The sequence below is a fragment of the Coturnix japonica genome, chromosome 4 (assembly GCF_054131305.1).
Source record: "Coturnix japonica strain WE chromosome 4, WE-NBRP24, whole genome shotgun sequence".
In the NCBI taxonomy this organism is placed as follows: Eukaryota; Metazoa; Chordata; class Aves; order Galliformes; family Phasianidae; genus Coturnix; species Coturnix japonica.
In genome coordinates, this window is record NC_140666.1 from 70721637 (window position 1) to 70737334 (window position 15698).

General features: G+C 47.3%; 2 protein-coding genes across 2 annotated transcripts; one reads left to right on the forward strand and one right to left on the reverse strand.

The window, feature by feature from the left end:
- Window positions 1–1096: 1096 nt before the first annotated feature.
- Window positions 1097–2915, reverse strand: LOC146761120 (uncharacterized). Its single transcript, XM_085547744.1, has 2 exons — window positions 2738–2915; window positions 1097–2209 (listed from the first exon to the last, which is right to left on the reverse strand). The coding sequence occupies exons 1-2, from the start codon at window positions 2913–2915 to the stop codon at window positions 1293–1295; spliced, it is 1095 nt and encodes a 364-aa protein (XP_085403870.1). The 3' UTR covers window positions 1097–1292.
- Window positions 2916–3350: 435 nt separating this feature from the next.
- LOC146761121 (uncharacterized) lies at window positions 3351–5009 on the forward strand. Its single transcript, XM_085547759.1, has 2 exons — window positions 3351–3438; window positions 3987–5009. The coding sequence occupies exons 1-2, from the start codon at window positions 3351–3353 to the stop codon at window positions 4853–4855; spliced, it is 957 nt and encodes a 318-aa protein (XP_085403885.1). The 3' UTR covers window positions 4856–5009.
- The last annotated feature ends 10689 nt before the right edge of the window (window positions 5010–15698 follow it).

The window sequence follows — 15698 nt, forward strand, 5'->3', positions numbered from 1 at the left end:
CTTTTAACTGAAATGCAGTTAAAACAAAGATTTCAGATATGATAGCAACCACTGAAGATGCCTCCCTGCAGTAAATCCCACACTGAACACAATGCTATTCATGGTAAAGAGTAGCAGAGCAATAGTATTCTGCAGAGTGATTAGAAGACCTGGGAAATCATGCTTAATTATTTCCTATGGAAATCACACCAGCATTAAATTTCAGCCTGTTCCCTTACTTCTGTGACCCACACTGTTGCTAGAAGAAGGACATAGCACAGCAAACATTTCAGAACTCTTGATTTATCAACACCTTTGTTCCAGGTTTGGAGCAGTGATAGCAGGAAGGAACATCAGTAGGATTGCTCACTGTAGTCCTCAGGCAAGGCACCATCAGACCCACCATCTCTCTTTCTCATCCTGCCACATGGTGAAAAATACATTCCATCATCTGTCCCTTAAGCGCTGCAGCCACAAAATTGGAAGCACTCAAGCCATTGCACTTCATGATTACAGTTGAAGACTCCTCAGTGTAAGCAAGTATCTTCAAGTTCACACAAATGAAAGAGCAGACTGAATAATGGACAAGTAATTTAACCTAAGGAAATCATTACCCATTGAGTGAACTCTGTTCTATTTTAGTTGTTTAAAATTCTTATCGGGTTAATTATGCTCAGAGGGAATTGGGATTAACAGACAATGAGAAATACTTTTGGAGCCAGTATTTGCTGAATAAAGAAGATATTGGTTTGAATAGATCTTATGAGTACAAACATGGGCTGGCTTTAAAAACTCAGCCTTTGGTGTCTGCTCTTAGGCTAATAACGTAGCTTGTCTCCCTTTTGACCTCAGCAACAACTTTTACCATAGCTTGACATCTAACACCAGTGTATGTTATAGTTTAACTACAATATCTTACAATGTCTACTGTAAAGTCTTGAAGTGTTGGGGTTTTTTTTCCCCTCAAAACTTTAGAATCATTTATTGCTCAAAAAAAGCCAAAGCCCACAACTTCTTCAAATAAATAATAATAATGTTACCAGTAAGCACAGACTATTTTTTTTAAAGGAAGCATTTATTAACTGAAGTTATACACAATAAAAGAATCTGTGGGCACAGCAGTTTGACAGTCCCCCACCCAACAGTACAGACAGTAAAAACAAATGCAAGTGAACTTGATAGGCCATATCCACAGTGAGGTAGAACATTCATTACAGATGGTAACATTAAATTACTGCCAAGGACTATAAGCTATGTTGTTAGAACTCCTACAGAAAGGAACCACTCGCTTCTTTAGCCCACTGTCTCCATGGCTATGACTTCCCTGGGAACACACATGGCCACCTTGCCAGGCGAGTGACATCTTCCCTTGGATATCCCCAGCGTGCAGCAGTGATGATAGTCCCCAGCCAGAAGGAGTGCACACCGTACTGCTCCAGGGGCAGCCCCAGCAGCCTAAGGGCCCATCTGAGAACAGTCAGAAACTTCCTCTTTGTTACAGGTACGTTGTCTCTGTGCACAAAGAGCGGCCCTTCCAGCCCTGACCGCACAGCCACATAGCTCCGGAGGGCCAGGACAGGGCACACCCATGGCTCTCCAGACAGAGCAAGGCTGATGATGGGTCTCTCCTGGTCGACAGGATAGCTATGCAGGTGAAACACCACCCTGCTTTCCATCACCTGCATGTCCCTCAGGTACAGCAGTTCAGGCTGCAGTACATTATGGTGCTTTGCTACCATCTCTCCTATTCGAAGTGCCCCAAAAAAAGCCACCGTGAACAACGCACGGAACAGTAAGCATTCATAATGGGATACACACACAGATTCCAGAGCTCCTAAGAGTGATCGTAGCATCTCAATTGTTATAGGAGCATATCTTTCCCTCAGGATGCCCGCTTGACGTCTCAACCCCATTACCATACAGCGGGTTATAGCATCCTCCAGAGGGTCAGCGTTACCAGACAGCCTTGATAAGTAAGATAATGCTGCCACATACATCAACGTTTTTGAGGATGAGTAAAGAGACTCCACAGCTAAAAATCCTCTAACTTGATCCTCTGGGATGGGCCAAGCTGCAGGCATTCCCATCTTCTTCCTAAAGGCAAGGAATTTCTTCAGCCCCTCCAAGTAGGCTTGCCAAAGCCTAACATCCCCCGAGCACTCCAACAGCATCAACGTCTTCAGAGGCTGAGGGCCCAGCAAGTGTTTCTGACGAGAACCAGCCTGTCCTCCTGCAAGACAGGATTCACATTAGCACAAGTACACCAGTCAAACTGCAATAAAGGCAGCACCCCCCAGCGTGAGGCACACCTGAGTGAGCCCCAGCAGTTTATCTGACTACAGACACCAAGCTCACACACTGCTGCACCCTGAGCTGCTAACGAGACAAGATAGTTTTCAAGTGAGGAAGGTTACAAGCAACACCTGACCCAGCTCAGGCACTGCATCTGGCAGTGCTCCAGCAATTCGCACAGCAGTGCTAAAGAAAGTAAACTCAGCTAAAGCCAAGCCTTGCTGGCATGGCCTGCACAGCTTCTAACCAAGAAGGGCACGCAGCACCTTCCTGCCAGGAGAGAGAACGCTCCCCAGCCTGGAAATTAGGCTCGAGGCCTCCCAGAGCTCCAACCTCATGTAAAACAAAGGCAAGAGCTGCAGGATGCAGAGCACAAGGGATGCAGAGCACAAGGGATGCAGAGCACAAGGGATGCAGAGCACAAGGGATGCAGAGCACAAGGGATGCTGCCGCACCACTCACCCACCTGCTGCCACGCCGCACTCCCCGCACCGCCCGGAGCCGCTGGGCCGCCCCAAGGCCGTCTGCCCCGTTTTTTGGCTGCACGGTGATGCCACCCCCCCGGCGAGGCCCAGTTTCAACCACTCCATGCCCGGCTCCTGGGCCAGCAGCGCCAGCATCTCCCAGAAGGGTGATGCAGCCATAGACCCACTCGCAGCGCAGCCACTGCGCGACATTCAGAGCGGCGCAGCAGCACGAAGTCCGGGCTGCCCACCTGCGCGGCTCTTTTATAGCCGCGGAGCAGCCCGCGGCTCCCGCTGATTGGACACTCGGAGCAAAGCGGGGAGCGCACGGCGCTGCCATTGGCTGCTCGGCCGGAGCAGAAGGTGCGAAGAGGCCGTGAGCCGACGCCCGTATTCATAAGGGCGCTCTTTGTTGGCCTTTAATTGCGGCCCAAAGAGGCGATAAATAGCAGATAACAACTCCTGCCCTGGCTCCCGGGCACGGGCCCCGCGATTAGCTGAGAGACGGTCCTTCTCATTGGCCGGGAGTTCGGGCCAGGGTACAAAAAGGTGCAGCAGGGACATCGCCGTGGTGCTGTTCGTGCCTGCAGCGTTCGGGGCGTTGCTTTGCTGGTGATGTGGCGCGCAGAGAGCGGGGTCGAACCGGCTGCCAACAGCCCTTCGCCGTTCTGGGAGCTCCTCGCCTTGCTGGGACGAGAACCTGGCATGGAGTGGTTGCTGCGTAGTCCAAATGGCTACAATGGATCGCTGGGTTCAAGCGGACAGGAGCGTGGTGGTGGGGACGGAGTGGGTATGTGTTGCTCTGCAGGGTTTGCTCATGGGGGCTGCATGCGGTGGCCAGGGTTAGTGGGAGGTTGGCTTCTCTCTATCCTTGGGCTCTGACCTCTGTGAAGGAAACCTGTTGGGAGCTGCATGAGCTAAGAATTTATTTGTAATATGTGTTTTTGTCACTTCCAGACCCTTGTGTATGGCCTGGGGTTACAGGAGCTTGGGGTGTTGTTTTAAGTCTCTCACCAGGCTTGGGGCAATGCTTTAAGGAGAAAAGTCATGGGGTGTTCTAACACTTAACCCTTCATCCTTATGGCTCTACACATGAAAGTCATAAAAATGCAAGGGACGTTCTTGTAGAGTTGTTGTGTTGTTCAGAGAAGCTCAAGCAATAGCTGCCGGTGCTGTAAGGAAAGAAGCTTTTGTCTGCTTCTCACTGAGGCTGCCTTACTTGCCATTGCTAATGTAGTATTCTTTCTGCAGATGAACTCAGCCATGTTTCTTGGAAGCATCCCTTGGGTCCTTGGCCCCTGAAGACTCTCATGTTACTGGAGGGCTTAGGAAGTAACCACCAATGGCAGCTCTACTGCGAGGGCCTGAAGAATTTTCTTGCCTTTAGAGAATGCATGGCACTGCCTGCAGTTTGGCCAATTCCAGTGGGTCAAGTGAAAGGGTTCTTGGTCATCATGGAGTCCCAGGATCTACCTCCCACAAAAATAATAATGTACATGGAAGGACTATCCTTCATCTCCAAAATGGTAGATCATCCTGATCCTCTTCAAGACCCCGCTGTCTGGCACATGATATCAAGACTGAAACATAGGACTGCCCTTTCAAAGGATAAATACTGTCCTGTAACAATTGAAGTGTTAAGATCTCTCCTGGGAACTCTCAAGTCTGTGTGTAGCTCTCCTTATGAGTGTATATTGTTCCGTGCTTTATTCACTGTAGCCTTTTGGGGGGCACTGCGCACAGAAGAAATAGTGGCAAATCACAAAAATGAAGTGCAGCCAAAGCTCTTGTACTTCAGTGATCTCCAGCTGACTGGCTGGAGCGCAAACCTCAGCTTGCATACATCTCAAATAGGTCAAGAAAGGTCTTTGGTCCAACTGGGACTTTCTAGAGAGACATGGGTATGTCCTGTTGAAGCTCTCTGTGTCTATATGGCAGCACGGCCTCAAGGAGAGGGTCCTCTCTTTGTGCATTTGGACAGTAGGCCTGTCACAAAAAGGGAGTTCCTAACAGTCTTCCGATGTGCTCTTGGACTTGCTGGATATCCTCCATATCAGTATGGTGTGCATTCCTTCTGGCTGGGAGCTCTTATAACAGCATGGTCTTTGTGGGTATTCTGATGAAGTCATTGACAGAATAGCAAGGTTCTGATGAGTTAGTCGGAGGCGGACATAACTACAGCCATCCACTGGGCATCTGTGGTAATGGATATATTTTGCAGTGCAGAAATGTTTTCTACTGAATATAGTTTCAGTACTCTGCTAAGTTGTAGAAAAGGAGTAACTACTACTTAAACTGTCTTGGTTTTAAAACTACTGTGACTTGTGTGTCTGTCAGTATGTATGCGTACAGCATATTTGTGCTGGCTGTATTTTACCTTATGTAATTTTTTTTATTAAGCTGCATTTTCTTTTAATAAACTCTTCTAGTCTTCTTGTGTGCTGGTCCAAGGCCGTGATTCTGCACAACAGTGACAACAGTAACAAAAGCAAGTGTAGAGTCTTGCACCTGGGTAGAAATAACTGCATGCACCAGTACAGGCTGGGGGAAGAGCTGCTGGAGAGGAGCTCTGCTGAGAGGGACCTGGGCGTCCTGGTGGACGACAGATTGACCATGAGCCAGCAGTGTGCCCTTGTAGCCAAAAAGGCCAATGGCATACTGGGGTGTATTAAAAAGAGCGTGTCCAGCAGGTCGAAGGAGGTGATCCTCCCCCTCTACTCTGCCCTGGTGAGGCCTCATCTGGAATACTGTGTCCAGTTCTGGGCTCCCCAGTACAAAAAAGACAGGGATCTCTTGGAAAAAGTCCAGCGGAGGGCCACTAAGATGGTGAAGGGTCTGGAGCATCTCCCCTTTGAGGAGAGACTTAGGGAACTGGGTCTGTTTAGCCGTGAGAAAAGAAGGCTGAGAGGGGACTTGATCCAGGTTTATAAATACCTGAAGTGTGGGAGCCATAGTGGTGAGTCTGGTCTCTTTTCAGTAGTGCGTGGGGATAGGACTAGGGGTAATGGGATGAAAGTACAGCATAGGAAGTTCCGCACGAATGTGCGGAAGAACTTCTTTACAGTGAGGGTGACGGAGCACTGGAACAGGCTGCCCAGGGAGGTGGTGGAGTCTCCTTCTCTGGAGATATTTAAGACCCGCCTGGATGCCTTCCTGTGTGACGTGGTGTAGGGAGCCTGCTTTGGCAGGGGGGTTGGACTCGATGATCTCTAGAGGTCCCTTCCAACCCCTACAATTCTGTGATTCTGTGATTCTGTGACATGTTAACTTGGTACAAGTATGCATCCTATTTACAGCCTGGTGGAATGAAAAATAAAGGTAGCTGATGACTGACAATTTGAAGCTTAGCCGTGGATATGAAGAGAATTCAGCTGCTAACTGAATGTGACAGTAACAGAGAAGCTGATGTTGTCCAAGCTGCAGTTGCATAGCAGCTGCATCCAACCTAAGCAGCTGCTGCTGTTGTCTCAGCCTCTATGTATGTGGGACTGCCCCTTGACAATTAGATCCTTCACCGAGCCCTTTTCAAGAACTGTATCAGAGTGATACACTGAGTAAAAGAAGCCTTTAATCAAAATGTAGTTAAGCTATCAAAGGTGACCTTGCTAAATACAAAGGATCCCTTGTAGCAGAGAATATTTGTTAAGAGATGGCTAACATAAATAACCCACATCTGCTAACTGGGGTACTTCTTAGATTTGTCAGTGATTAAGTCACGTATCTGAGAAGCACTTTCATAATGTTGAGTGTCACCTTCTATACCAAGGGCATTTGAAGTAATAGCATCCCCTGCAGTGTTTCACATCTGTGTGTTCAGGACCTACCCAGGTTGATTTCTTTGTCTACCTACTTACTATTGCATTTTTCAGTATTCCAAGAGGGATTTTAGCTACAACAAACTGTTGCACTGCTCTAGATGCAGAGCACATCACAAAGATGTGCACAATAGGTAACCATAATATAATAATTCTCTGTCGTGCACCTGGTAGATCCCCTGCTACAGCTTTACTACAGCCTGTTACAGAGTGAGCATGGTGTGGTGCTGTGTAATACAGGACCCCATATTGCAGTCATCTCACCTGTATTTATGAATAGTAAGTAGTGTGTCAGAGTCTTCTAGATCTCCCTGCTGGACTGCAAGGTAATGAGTTAAAATACCCAGTGCTCCCAAAGATGGGTATCTTTCATGTTTTTCCCATATATGTGTTATCCCTGGGAACCACCTGCTTAGGAAATTTGCTGCCTTACCAGCTGACATCTGAGGAGGCATATACAGTGAGTGTTACAGCTCCCACAGCCCATTGGGAGGTGCTGCTGGGGCCAGAGGAGTGGGTAGGGGGTGATGCATGGAGGGTTAGGAGCTGCCAGACCTAGCTGGCTTGAAAGACTCAAGGGAAGGCTTTCATGGGTGACAGGAATTGTCACCACTAGGGTCTCCAGTGCTGAGACTTAAATCTACCTAATGGGCAAAGCAGTACACATAGAAAATGCACCAGATTCAAGCCACTTGCTGAGAGGCCAGTTATCGTACCACAGCTTACTACTGTATGGATGGAAGTTTGATTTGGTGCTTTTCTTCACACAGCCCTGTTGAAGCCTTTTGGCAGGTGTTTCCGGTGCAGAAAGAAAACAGGTCCTTGTGGTTAAGCTGGTTGGTTTACCTCGGCTTGCTCACCAACCAGCATTGCACATGAGTGGCTCTGCCACATTATCTTAACCCTCGTGGAAAACTCCAGAATCAGGAGATTTACTCACTTTACTCACTTTAACACCTAACTTCACAGCTCAGTGTTACCCAGAAAAAAAGTGACTTTATAATAATAATAATAATAAAGTTTTTGTTTGTATTTTTTGTTTAGCTGCAAGAATTAGGCTGAGGTAGCACTGCTGGGGTTGCTTCCAGCAGCTCCTGGGCTGGCCCTTCCTGTGCACTGTAGTTGCTGTATTTGTTCATCCTCACCAGAATGGAGGGGATGCTGCCCCTGTCCTTCCAGCAGAGGAATCTGATGAGCACTGCAAACATGGGAAGTTTGTGGAAAAAACAGCACATGGGGGATCTGGGTCACTCTGGGTCTCATCCTAACACCTTGAGGTGTTAGGGCTGTGAAAGAGCACCCACAGGCACCACAGAAAGGGCTTGTGCAGTCCTCGAAGACTTTTAAAGGAAAACTAAACATCAAAATTAAGCTGAAAAACCCAGAGATGGATTACATGGTAATAGTCACACAGAAAGGACACATCCAAGCTTGTGGTAGCTGTGGGAAACAATACTACCTGGGGGCATTTCTATTCCTGCACCTCCAAGAACGCAATAAATATTGAAGCTCAGAATTTATTTATTTATTTGTTTATTTGTTGTCTCCACAGAAACTTCCCACCTTGTCCTGCAGAATCAAGCAAAGCTATGTTATTTTGTCCCTTTTGTGGATACAAGAACACTTGGGAAAGAGTTTGGGTGTCTACCATTTCAATGGGAGTGTTGGCACCTGTGTTGAAGATGCCACCTTGCCCACTTTGGCTCCTGCTTCTGTAGGTGATCCCAAACTATGCTGTTCTCCAGGGCAGAGCTTGCATGCAATGTCTTGAGTCAGCCTGAGACAGCCAGGACTGCAGGGAAGTCTACACACACACAGTCTGTGGCTGGAAGGCTTCTCAGCCACTTGCATTTCATGCAACATATGTGCAGAAGCAGCTTTGTTTTGACAAAGTATCCTCCTCACACCTCTCCTCACCCACCCACCATCCTGAAACAGGGTGTTCCTCTGTTTCAGAGCATGGGCACATGAAGAAATTAATTGCTGGTGTGAATTTACAGCGGGTCGTTTACACCGTGGTAACTGCCCGTGCCTACACACTCCTACTCAGCAAAATGAAGGGTAAAAACGTGTAAATGACTTCGCACTTCATTAACAAGCAAGAGCATTCGTCCAGGCAAGCTTTGCTTTCTTTGTGGCTTAATCCAGTCGCTGTTAAAATCCATGGGTGTATCCCTCAATTTCAGCAAATTATCCCACTGGCAAAGATAAAGCTGTAATCAAATAACCCATCCTTATTTCAGGTTATCACACATATCCTGTGATGTAGGATTTCAAGTTCCTTTAAATGGAAACTCGGTCAAACTCCCACTCAGTGGGATCTGTTATCTCCCATTGATGTAGTAGCCAAACCCTTGTTACTTCAGGACTCACACTTCCACACATCTAGTGACTCTATGATGGTGTTTCTCTTCATCAGAGGTGGGACTCGGCATTTAAAATTCAGAAGAGTTAGACAGTTAGGCCAAGTGCTCTCAGCATATCTTCAGATTTGGAGCACTACACTTGCAGTTGATCAGATTGAATTGAGAAGATTACCATCAATTTAACTTATGGAAAACAGCCAGTTCATGTCACTTTGAGCCCAATGGCATCTCAACAGTTTCCCACTGCCATTGTGTGTGTGTGTGTGTGTGGATAACAGTGTTGTGAATGTAGATGACCAACTTCCTTACCTAGGGAATAGTCCAGGTGAAGTTTTAGCTAAAGACTAATGAAAATCAAAGGAAGAAAATAGTGTTTTCTGGTACCAGCACAAGGCTGTGCAGGGCCCTCACCTGGAGATGGGGCTGGAGACCACTGAACAGAGGAAGTGTCCAGTAGGCAAAACCCAGTGACACTCATCAGTTGACATCTAACAAAGATGTCAAAATTAATGCCATTTGCACCTGCTTACTGGAAAGGTACCAGCTCCTCCTTGTGATTAAAAACATGTCTAAATAGCAGCAATGGCACAGTGCAGTGATCTTCAGCTGCACACAGGACAGAAGAGGGAGTCTTCTCCAATGCTGAATGAGGGATTGTGCATCTGAAAGCTTCTCCATCTTCTCATTACATCACTGCAATAAAGAATGGGAGTGCTCCCTCATGTCACCACATATTTAATGCAGCATTGTCTGACATGCAGGCAACCCAGGCCTCTTTTATTTCACTGCAGTCTCCTTGAGAAGTTTCTCATGTGTGCAGACCTGAGAGGAGGAGACCCAGTCCTTCCTGTATGCATCTCCCTTTTCTTCTCCATGAAAGTGATAAAGAGGGTGGGTGGGAGGGCCCAGCTCCTCCCTGAAGGCACTAATTATCACTTGGACTGTGAGTACAATGCCCACTGTAGCAGCTTCATCTCTCTTCTCCCAGAACCAAGAACTAAAATTACCAGGAGGAATGAATAGAATTTCACTGTGATAATTCAGCTGGTGTATGCTTCTCTAAGGAGACCACATCAAAAAGTGAAACTGCAGTCTCATGCGGTTGTTTGCAGAGTCGATGAGTCAGATCCTTCTCTCTTCCCATGCAGCAGCTCAATAAACCCATGTCTGCTTTCATAATTTCCATTCCCTTCAGGAGAGAGGGCTGTGTTCGTGCTGTGTGGTCACATGAATACTCCCCATCATGTAATGAGACATTTTAAGGTCTTAACCTTACCGTGTAATTGATGAATGATCATTCATTTAAATCATTAGATTTAACCCAGGAAAATCTGAGTTTCACCATTATTTCCATGGCCATTTCCATTTCCAGATTCCCCCTGGATTTAATTCCAGTTGGAGGGGGCTGTTTTATGAGTGATGATGGTCGAAGAAGGAGGGCTCAGCCCCTCACATGACACTCACACTGCACAGCTCTCACACCACATCGGTGACCGTCTCCATCTCAATGAATCCTATGTCTGACATCAACCAGTTACAGCTGATTTTGTTGGATTCAGTGCTGCAGATCTGCAGGGCAAAACATATCTGTCTTGGTCTCAGTGAAGCAGCTGAGCTTCAGGCATTTCAGCTGTAAGCTTCTTCTTGTCCTTGATTCCTCTGAGCTTAATTTGATTTTGATATCAGTGATTGTACATTTGTGTCACTTTGTTGCACAGTTGATCTTGGCAATTTCTAGTTCCATCTCCAGTGTGACAGAGGGAAAACACCTTTGAGGGGCAATTAACGTCAGAAAGAGAAACAATAGCTGTGACAAGTGCATCCATCCAAGGAGTGGCAACGTAAAAGGCTGAAATGCAAGAAATCTGTTTTGCTGCATCAGCACCCACCATTTCAACAGCAGCACCCAGATCATGTGCACGATGTAGCTGAATATGCTATCTGTTTGAAAGATATGTTTTCCCTGGGGATTTGACTATCCAGAGACATAAGGTGATCATCCTAAGAAGCCTGAATTCCTAAGAAAACAAGGGTCTCTAGTTTCTCTCAAATAACAGTGTCAGATGTAGCTGTTTGTCTGTGCTGTGCTCCTGCCTGCCTGCAGTTCAGAGGCAGAGGAGTAGGCTCCTGCCCACGCCACTGCACATCTGCAAACGGCTGATGTTGACGGAGCCTGCAAGCATGCTCTCACAAGGCGAGGAGAGAAGAGCACGGCCCTCGACCGCAGCACTGGGGCTGCTGATTACTGATCTCTTGTCTTTATTCAGTACTGTGAATTCGGCCTTCAGGACAGTACTTCTGAAATGCTGTGTAAATGGGTATGCAGAGATGAAATGCTTTGAAATATCAGCTATGGGGCCATATGCTTTAAGCTATGCTCACAGCAGTTGTGTTGTTCTAAAAGCAAACCCTACCAAAACCTCTGTACACATTGCTGGTATCCCAAGGGAGCTACATGTCACCATGAACCAGCTGGTCCCTGTAGCATCTATCAACCTGCTTGCAGGACGTCATTTACCAGCTTCAGAGCAAACAAGCTCACACACAAGATGATTTTTACCGCAGTTACTCAAGTGGCAAGTGAGATCATTTGTGCAAAGTGCCGCATGCTCGGCAGCTCCTTCCCAGCAGTCTGAAAATGGGCAGGATCAGGTCTACAGCTCGAGGCCCAGCAATGACAAGTTCCTAAGTCTCATGCAAAGCTTGTTTAGGGTGAGGCCATCTCTTGGAAACCGGTTCTATACAACCTCCACACACAGTTCACAGCCTTGGGTTTCCCTTCCAGTGTTATGATGTTTGTAGTAAGCATGCAGGCTGCAGAGCACCAAGGAAAGCATTGGACCAAGGTTTCATTGACACAAATACTGCTGCACCCTTGGCTGCAGCCTCTTGGTGTCCCTGGTTGTCACAGATCTGCATCCACACTGCACCCAGGGCATTCACTAATGTGCTGTCATCTCTCAGAGGCAGCAGTGCCTCTGAAATAGGTGCTGCTCACCCCTGAGCACAGGCTCCTTCTGGCCAAGGCACAGCCTCTCCACATCCCCTGTGGCACAGCCATCCTCAGCCCAGCTTTCCTCCAAGCCAGGGACATGTATTCCAGCCCCATGAGGTTTAGGGTTGGCTGGGAGGTGAACAGGCGCAGGTGTCACAGCCTGCTGCAGCGAGGAAACAAAGCAAATCTGCTTTCTTCGGGGAACATATTAGACTTTGCTTTTAAGAGTGTGTGATAGCAAATGACCTCAGCCACCATCTCACAATTACTGCACAGCACAAGCTGACCTCACACAAGAACCCTTTGCTCTAAGCACCAAATGCAGGGGCTTTCTCACATTTCCTGATCAGTTAATTTCTGGTCTGGGAAGTCATGTTTTCAGGCTAAAGAATCAGAACAAATTGTCCAAATAACCTCTAGTGCTGCTAGATGTTCACATAGGGTGAACAACTGCAGCAACCAGAAGCAAGAAGCTTGGGCAGTGCTCCATTCAGCCACATTATCTCATCTCCGATTTCTTCAGTTCTCAGTAACCTTTTTCACTTGTTACAGCCTCAGCTATTTCCTTTCACTACGCTTTAGCTCCTACTGTTCTGCGTACCAGCAGCCCACCTCTCTCTCCTCCTTCCCCCTCCTACTTTCTTTCTAACCTTCTCAAGAGCAAACCACATCCTTACGTTCCCCTCATTGTTAGCGCCGCCATCAGTGCTGTTCTCACAGCTCCTCACTACTTTTAGATCAAGTGGTCTCCAAACCTCAACAGCTCTTCAGATGTTCCTCTCTGCAGGTGTTCAGACTACCCTGGCAAGCTACATCTTAAATGTTTCAGCTAAGATCCCCTTCAGTACACTATATACACCTCAAAAACCTAAGTTAGCCCTTGCAGTAAGTGGGAGCTTGCTGTGAATTTGAAACTCAGGGCAGATTTATGGTCCTGTGAAAATATTTTGCTGAACAAATGGTCTCTGGGCACTTCAGAGAAAGAAATAAAGTGATTCCTATTTGTGACATTTACTGTGGGCTTAACATTAATGCTAAATGTGCACATTGTTCAGTCATTCGGTGATTGGCTCAGACTTCAGCTGAATGAGGTACCACATCAGGAGGTGGCACTCGTCACTCCTTCAGGTCTTGTCCCAAAAAATCATATAGAATCACAGAAGGGCTTGGGCTGAAAGGCACCTTAAAGCCCACCCAGTTCCAACACCTTACCATATGCAGGGCTGCCATCAGTAGATGAGGCTGCCCAGGGCCCCATCCAACATGGCCTTGAAGGCCTCCAGGGATGGAGCATCCACAGTTTCTCTGGGCAACTTGTTCCAGGGCCTCACTTCCCTGGAAATCTCCTCCTTACATCTAATCCAGATCTTCCTTTAAAGAGGCTGCAATGAGGTCTCCACAAGCCTTCTCTTTTGTTAACATAGAGAGCAACACTCCCACCCTCCTTCCCTGCCTTTCTCTTCTTAAAATCTTGTAGCCCTCAGCTACAGCGTGTGACTCCAGTTGTGTGGTTAATCCTACCATGTTTCTGTGATAGCAATTAGATCATCCAAAACATGGACTCAGGGGGATTCACAAGGGGTTTTTGCTCCCCAGGCATCTGGCACAGTCAGTGAGCAGCATACTCCTGCAGTCTGGCTCCCTTGCCCAAGTTCAGTTCCTAATGAAGAAGCAGAAATATGACTGCTGTCAAATACCATGAATGCCTTACACCTCCATTTGGTCAGATGTGACATGTGAACAAACGTTCTTTGGCAAGTGACAGCTGTACTTTTCACATCTCCTTCCACTCTGATGACTCGCAGTAGGTCTGGGTCTGGCCCCTGATTCTCAGCCCATGGAGAAAAATGTAGTCCCTTCAGTGTTCTCCCTGCATGACTGTCCTGCCTCTCTAGCTGATGTCCTGAATCTATTACTAGATCTTTTCAGTGACTTCTGTATGGCCAGTGAATGTTCATAAGAAATACTGTCAGAAAACCTGTTTATTCATTCTTGAGCCTGACTCTGCTTGATCTCCCGTTTGCCCAGCATGTCCCGTGTGATAACTGTGAGATCAAGGAACATCACGGTCACTGCCTGCTCCAGCAGTGATCCATTCACTCGCACCCCACTGGTATCACCAAATCATGAGATGCCTGCAGGGAAGCAAAATCCCTCACAGCTGCCTGCTGTCATGTAAAGTTGTGCACACAGTGGAGGCACACAATGTACTTGTCTTTTTCTTTTTTTCTGCTGTATTGTCCTGGCACATTTTGCTTTTAAATTCTGACTTTCCAACAACTCGGTGTCTCACAGCCCAGTTCTGAAGCCCATTACACCCCATCAGACTCAGGTCAAAGTGAGACCTGGAGATGAGGGTTTTAGTGCTGCAGAGCATTCATTTATTCAGCATGGCACCAGGAATAACCTGCAAACCATGGCCTCACCAAGGCAGGTGCTGCCATAAATGACCTTGTTATGGTGAAGATGGGACTGTGAGTGGGAAGGTCTGTGGTCAAGCACAGGGAAATGTGGTTAAATTACCACACAGGGAGGGCAACTGAAGTTGCTATCCAGAAATCTCTCAGAACAAAGACAATCCCCTAATTTTTTTGGAGTCACTGTCTGTATTAGTTTATATGAGAGTCTTGGTGACAGCTGCCACATCAACACAGGCACGGGCTGTGTATTTTGGGACAAGTGGCTTTAGCTCAGGCATCTCTGCACAGTGCTTCCCACCCCAACTATCCCATCTCCTACATCTCCCAGCCCACACATCCTGGGTGTCTCTGAGACCTTTTCATCAATATGACTGATCCATCATCTGCTTCCCTTTGGGCTTCACAGAGAGGGATGCTCAGCTCTCTCTAACATGGACCTGCAGGGGGCTGCACTTTAGAGGCACTACTGACCACAACTTCTGTTTTCCACCAGAGAAGTGCAGCATCACCTCCCTTTCCTCTCTTTTAGTACACCTGCAAGCCCTTAGAGACCCTGGTGCATCTTTTTTTCCATAGCCTGGAGCTGTTTTTAAGCATGACTTCATTATTATGAGCAGTGCAGCTGCCTGCATGCCCCTACCCCATACAGAAATGAGTGCAATTTCCACTCACATTCATGCTGCCTTCTCTGCTCATCTCCTGTAGCTGCTTTGTCCACTGCTCTTGTGAGGAGCACCTCTGAGCTCCACAGCTTCTGTCCTCATACCCCAACATGTTCTCCTGGTGAAATTATAGGGCCCACTGCTCCTCCTGCAGCTCATGCCTCACCACTGGCATGTAGCTTCTCTCATTAGTCATAGCATACCCAGCTCTGCAAACTGATTTAGTGGAACTGAAGGTAGATGTTGTCATGAAGGTGGATACTGCCAGGTTTTGCACTACTTTTTCTTCTATCACACGCACAGAGCACATGGAAGTGTCACATTTTAAGGGTGTGAAGGTCACAGCTGCTCATCTCCTGGAGGCTTCCCCCAGTCTTGCTAAATCTACATTTTTGTTCAGGTTGCATTCAGTTGCTCCTGTTGCCCCATAAATGGAACAAAAGCATTTTCAAGGTGATGAGACTCTAGTAAGGGCTTATCAGTTGGCCACTAACTCCTCCCTGTAAGACTTCCCTCCAGCATCAATAAGAATAGCCCGGTCCAGAGCCCAGCCTTCAGGAGCAGCCACTATAGGGAATAGAATGTAGGGGTGAACTTCCCTCTGTTTTATGCTCCCAGTGCTCAGTGTTTCTCCCTCCAGTACAGTCCAATCTTTTAACACAATAGAGATGAATGAGATGAGAGCTCAGCCCATTGCCCGTGCTT

What these genes read in the sequence shown, in the direction of transcription:
- LOC146761120 (XM_085547744.1), bottom strand. Translation starts at nt 2,915, where the DNA reads ATGGCTGCATCACCCTTCTGGGAGATGCTGGCGCTGCTGGCCCAGGAG. An exon ending in GGAGTGCGGCGTGGCAGCAG is followed by an intron (nt 2,210 to 2,737) that starts GTGGGTGAGTGG and finishes CCTGTCTTGCAG; the next exon opens with GAGGACAGGCTGGTTCTCGT.
- LOC146761121 (XM_085547759.1), top strand. Translation starts at nt 3,351, where the DNA reads ATGTGGCGCGCAGAGAGCGGGGTCGAACCGGCTGCCAACAGCCCTTCG. An exon ending in CTTGCTGGGACGAGAACCTG is followed by an intron (nt 3,439 to 3,986) that starts GCATGGAGTGGT and finishes TTCTTTCTGCAG; the next exon opens with ATGAACTCAGCCATGTTTCT.